We start from the raw sequence: 5,818 nt of genomic DNA on the forward strand, positions 1-5,818 counted from the left end.
ACTCACGCACATTACCACTAGTCCACACACACACCCACTTTCTCTCTCCTCCCACTTTTCTCTCTCTCTCTCTCTCCCTCTTCTCTCGTCGGAACAGATACTCCGAAAATCTTCCTTCTTCTCCACCATCATTGCCAAGTGGAGCTCTTCGCACTTCCACAAACAGAACCTTCATCTCATGTTGTTTCACAAAGTCATCAACTTGATAAAAGGGTATGTGAGTAGCTTAAGCTTTCTAATTTTTTATTTGTTAGTTTCAATTTTCCGGGAATTTGTTTTTAAAGCTTATGTTTTGAGTTGCTTTTCATCTTTTGTTTTGTTTGGTTATTCTTATTCTTATCTTGTTTCTCTTTTTCTTTAATGGGTTTTTGTTATTTTATTTGTTTCTTTAGATGAACTGCACCGAAAGTTCTGCTTCTAACTGAAGCATACATAAGCTTTGACAAGTTTCAAACGAGGGGCGTGCAGCGTGCTACCCTTTGGGGTTAGAGAAACAAGAACAAAGATAGTTATTGATTCTTTTCAGGTTTATTTGTGATGTAAAGATTGCATTTTTAATAATTTTTTTAAAATTTATTTGTTTATTGTTTTTTGGATGAGGAGGTTAAGTTTGAACTCTGAAGAACCTTTTGGGGTGTTGGTGAATATTACCAGTTAGAGGAATTGGGGTTAATTTGGTTTGAAAGATTTTTTACAATTCTCAAAATTTGTGTGGGTAACCATTGAAATGAGGAATTCGGGTATAGTTTAAGGTTGCAGCATGAGTTTCAGAGAAAGGAACATAGGAGGAGGAGATAGGGAATGTGAAGAATCCAAATCAGTGAGGCAAAATGGGTCTTTAACAACCACACAGCTAACAATTGATGAGAATCTTTTGGTTGATCCCAAACTGCTCTTTATTGGGTCCAAGATTGGTGAGGGAGCTCATGGAAAAGTATATGAAGGAAGGTCAGTGGTAAAAGTCTTGGATGTATCATCTATTGTATTTCCTGCCTTAATTTTTTTAGAGTTTTTTGTTTTTGTTCTATTTCTAGCTGCAAACTCATGTGAACCTTAATATGTTTCTACAAAATAGCTTTCATAGTTATGCATATTTTCTCCTGTTTGGTAGCATAAGCGTTTATGCAAGTGTTTAGGAGAACTTGTATAAATAGCTTATGACCTACCTATATGTATTTTGAGCTTACTTTCATAATTTGCCCTGTTTAGCTTATGAATAAACGCAGATACCTGCCTATAATCTATTTTGAGCTAATATCAATAAGTTTATCAAGTTAGCTTATGAAGAAGTGTTCATGTGATAAGCGCGTATGACATAAGCGCTTAATTAAGCTGTTGACCCAAACACACCATGAATGCTAAAAAGTCAATGTCTGCTATGGCTGAATTTTTGAGCTAAGAATCACTTTTTATTTCTTGTTGGAAAACTACTGCAAGTGGTTGTTGGAGACCACTTGCATGTTATTGATTTTACTTATGAACAACTGACTTCTAACTCATGTTAAGCGGCATTTGATCTTTACATTTTACTCCAATGATGTAACTATTCATGGTTACTACGTACTGTAGTAACACTTCAACTGTACAATTGTGTCTATGCATCAAGTGATTTGCTGGATGCTGGAATGGTTGTTTATATAGGTGTAGGTTTTCCAGGTATGGAGATAGAATTGTTGCGATCAAAGTTCTGAATCGTGGAAGGACCTCAGAAGAAAGAGCTTCCCTTGAAGATCGTTTTGCTCGGGAAGTTAATATGATGTCTCGTGTCCACCATGACAATCTTGTTAAGGTCCATTGTTGTTATTAAGTATTAACTTTTCTGTTACTGAAGTTTATGTATTTTTGTAAAGTATATTATAGTTTATTGTCCTTCATATTTGTACATGACTGGTTTCCTCAACAAGATCTCACTAGTTTGATTGCCTTATTATTCTTTTGCAGTTTATTGGAGCGTGTAAGGATCCTCTTATGGTGATAGTTACAGAGCTATTACCAGGGATGTCACTGCGGAAATATTTAATGAGCATCCGTCCTAACCTATTAGACCGTCACGTGGCTATAAACTTTGCCCTTGATATTGCTCGAGCCATGGATTGGCTGCATGCCAATGGGATCATACATAGAGATTTGAAGCCTGGTACTTCTATGTATATAGTGTATTATGTGTATTGGATAAGTTATATGATAGATGTTGTTTTGTTAAGGATTTCATGGCATTAACGTCCTTAGGTACCTAAAAGTTGTATGTGTTAAAGTTCTGACAAGGTGGATATATTATTCTGGTTGCCGTTGCTGTCCTGCAATGTTTTGCTTTTTATTTGAGGGAATGGTCAACTTGGTCCCTGAAAGATTTTGCCGCTTGCAAGTTAGCCCCTAGAATAAAGAAATACGTTCAAAAGTCCTTGGATGTGTAAAATGTCAGAACTAACTTGACCGACGTTTTAGTTGACCAAATCTGATCGTAAGGACTAACTTGATGACATTTTACACATTCAGGTGCTTTCAAAACGTATTTCCTTCTTCCGGGAACTAAATTGCCAGCAGCACAATCTTTCAGAACTAAGTTGACCATTCACTCTTTATTTTTGTTGCCAAACCTTCTAAGCCACTCAACTTTTGTCCAAATTTTCTTTGCTGTCAGTTCTTCAATTAATGAAAAGGGAAGGAGAGGTTGGACTGTTAATTTCATGTAAAAATATATCTTACGTTGTATTTCTTGATTAGAACTTTGCTATTTGTTATGGAAAATGGTTGTAGCTTTTGACATTAATGTTACGGAGAGATTGACGGTTTCCACTTTCTAGTATTAACAAATGTTATGATTTTGGACCTGTCACAATGCAGACAATCTCTTGCTCACAGCGAATCAGAAGTCTGTTAAACTTGCAGATTTTGGTCTTGCAAGAGAAGAATCTGTGACTGAGATGATGACTGCAGAAACTGGAACTTACCGATGGATGGCACCAGAAGTATGTTTTATTCTTGGAACATAATTTTAACTATCCAAAAATGTGCACCAGCCAGTTCAATTATGCTGGCATTTTTTTTTATGAATATCATTTTAATTCATCATGCCGCTGTTTAAAAATGATATTTATTGCACTGATGTGATATAATAGGATGATTAGTAGATCAGTTGAACTCGTCCAGTTGCAGGGAGGCCAGCAAATGATATACACAAGAAATATAGGAATTAAGATGTATTTTTTTTCTAGAATGGTGGAGAAAATTATATTTCAGTCTTGAAGTGATAAATTTCATGTTGATCTTGCTCCAGTTTTCGTAATCACTACATTGCTTGTTTGTGGATATTGGCAGTAGCATTGTGTTCGCATTTTTTTAGTGAGTTTAGTCCAAACGTGATCCCAAGAGCACCAGAAAGAATGTTATCATCCTATTTTTTTTTTTTTTTTGAATTTCTACTTATGGAGGGACTTGGTGCATCTAAGTCAAGTGAATTTTAATTATTTTGCCAAACAATTATGAGTTATGACTCATTTGGAAAATTTCCACATGAACTCCTGTAATCATGCAATACACATATATAGGACTGCTTAAGACACTAAATTTGTCAAGTATAAATGTATAATGGATATTCTAACAATATAGATATTGTTTATTACATGGAATTCTTTTTTCTTCTGACAGATCGTGTTTTTGCAGCTGTACAGTACTGTAACATTACGCCAAGGAGAGAAAAAACATTATAACAATAAGGTTGATGTGTATAGCTTTGGAATTGTTTTATGGGAGCTACTAACAAACCGCATGCCGTTTGAGGGGATGTCCAATTTACAGGCTGCGTATGCAGCTGCGTTTAAGGTATTAAATTTGAAACTAAAGAGTGCTTATTCATTAATCAGCAGGTTGTTAAACTTAAAACTGCTGATACAAATTTCTCTACTGTGATCTGTGGATATTTGTGATAGATTATGTGTTCTTATTCGTGAAACACGATGTTATTGAAGGGTTAAGGTTAATATACTAATTTGCATGCTTCCAAAGCTCTCTTTTGGGGAGATATTGGGTTAATTGTCATTTGCTAATCATGAAATGGTGTTTGCATTTGAGATTGCAGCATGAGAGGCCCGGCATTCCAGATGATATATCCCCTGATCTTGCTTTCGTCGTACAATCATGCTGGGTTGAAGATCCTAACTTGAGACCAAGCTTTAGTCAGATCATTCGCATGCTCAACGCGTTTCTGTTCACACTCACACCACCATCCCCTCATTTGCCGGAACCTGAAAATGAACCTGAAGTGGCAACGACAAGTAACGGTACCATTACAAGTAACGGTACCATTACTGAGTTTTCTGCCCGAAACAGAGGAAAGTTTGCTTTTCTCCGCCATTTGTTTTCTTCAAAGAGGGCCAAAAACTAACAGAGTAAGTGCTAGATTTTTTAAACTTACCTTTTGTTGTAGATGAAAAGATTTGCCCTTGCTATGGTATATAAATTTTAGTGCATTTATGAGTAACCATCTAAGGTGACAACTAGAAGGATGTAACATGTTCAACAGAAGAATAGAATGTTGTTTATAGACTTTATGAAAGGGTAAGGATAAACAAAGGATTGTTTACATTTTCTACTTGATCTTTTTGTAAAGGGATACATTGGCTTAGTCATTTTCCTGTTTTGAGAATGTTATTAATTAACATGTAGTATTTCCTTGTAAAGTAGGAATGGTGGTGCGAGAATGTTATTTAATTAACATGTAGTATTTCATTGTATTCAAAGGATGTTCCATATGTGTATTATGCTAATGCCTCGTTAACCATAATCCTTTGTCTCCATTTGGTGTCCTCTTCCCGTCCCTCCAATTAAATTGTGTCATGTCATTTAAAAATCATTCATATTAAGTTATACTTGTCATATTCATGCCTCATGGCACAGTTTTATGGTGAGGCAGGAAATGAGACACCAAATTTAGACAGAGGATCTATGCCTGATCCATGCCTTGTAGAGACTAATGCTTAATGACTAAGCCTAATGACTTATGTCCATTTTAAAGAATAAACATGGAACAAAGATGTTTATGTGTCTAATCTCTCAATTTTTCTTAGCAAATTAAACACCTGTAGCATCTCTGATCTGAATATTTCTGATTTGATAACATTTTAAAGTAATTTTCTGTATTTTGCTTCCCTCGCATTGGCATATTTTCATCTATATTTGTGGATGTTAGTTGAAGATGATCCTTTGAAAATGACATGAAACTTGTAATATAGTAGAATGCAATAGTCAAAAGTAATATTCTTGATAATCCGCAAAATAAGTAATATTAAGGACCATGAGATGTTAATGATTTAAGTTTATAGAAGAAGACTAATTGAGTGTGCCAACATGAATTCCAGTTTGTCAATATATGTATTAATTAGTCTATGTCAATATACCACGACTATAGTAGGAGTTTGGTATTATGGTGCTTTCAATAGGTATATACTTTGATATAAAAATATATAATCGTGACTAATATGTAGTAATTCATTGTAAAGTAGTTTTTTTTTGAAATCAATTCATTGTAAAGTAGTTGTATCTAAAGGATGTTGGATATGTTTATTATGCTAATGCCAAGTGTAGGACTAATGTTTAATGACAAATGCCTAATTACTCCATCTTTAAAATTAAACATGGAATTTATGTGTCTAATCATTATGTTTTTAGCAAAGTAACTTCCTTTTCCTTGTGCTGGCATACTTTTAATCTATATTTGTGGATGTTAGTTGAAGATGCTCCTTTGAAAATGACATGGAACTTGCAATAGAGAATGAAATTATTCGGAAGTAATAATATCCTTTCAAAATCCCCAGAATAA

At 34.7% G+C, this 5,818-nt stretch overlaps 1 protein-coding gene across 4 annotated transcripts; it reads left to right on the top strand.

Annotated features, from left to right (window-relative positions):
- Positions 1-4,682, top strand: LOC130728069 (serine/threonine-protein kinase STY13). Of its 4 annotated transcripts, XM_057579405.1 has the most exons (8): positions 1-213; positions 393-526; positions 747-948; positions 1,642-1,789; positions 1,942-2,137; positions 2,845-2,969; positions 3,664-3,822; positions 4,079-4,682. In XM_057579405.1, the coding sequence occupies exons 3-8, from the start codon at positions 761-763 to the stop codon at positions 4,382-4,384; spliced, it is 1,122 nt and encodes a 373-aa protein (XP_057435388.1). In that variant the 5' UTR covers positions 1-213; positions 393-526; positions 747-760; the 3' UTR covers positions 4,385-4,682. The 4 variants fall into 4 exon arrangements, with proteins under 4 accessions (XP_057435388.1, XP_057435387.1, XP_057435389.1 ...); XM_057579404.1 differs by having other exon boundaries at positions 393-948; XM_057579406.1 differs by having other exon boundaries at positions 393-948; positions 1,648-1,789.
- Positions 4,683-5,818: the final 1,136 nt, after the last annotated feature.

The sequence above is a fragment of the Lotus japonicus genome, chromosome 1 (assembly GCF_012489685.1).
Source record: "Lotus japonicus ecotype B-129 chromosome 1, LjGifu_v1.2".
NCBI lineage: Eukaryota > Viridiplantae > Streptophyta > Magnoliopsida > Fabales > Fabaceae > Lotus > Lotus japonicus.

What these genes read in the sequence shown, in the direction of transcription:
- LOC130728069 (XM_057579404.1), top strand. Translation starts at nt 761, where the DNA reads ATGAGTTTCAGAGAAAGGAACATAGGAGGAGGAGATAGGGAATGTGAA. An exon ending in ACCATGACAATCTTGTTAAG is followed by an intron (nt 1,790 to 1,941) that starts GTCCATTGTTGT and finishes ATTCTTTTGCAG; the next exon opens with TTTATTGGAGCGTGTAAGGA. An exon ending in ACATAGAGATTTGAAGCCTG is followed by an intron (nt 2,138 to 2,844) that starts GTACTTCTATGT and finishes GTCACAATGCAG; the next exon opens with ACAATCTCTTGCTCACAGCG.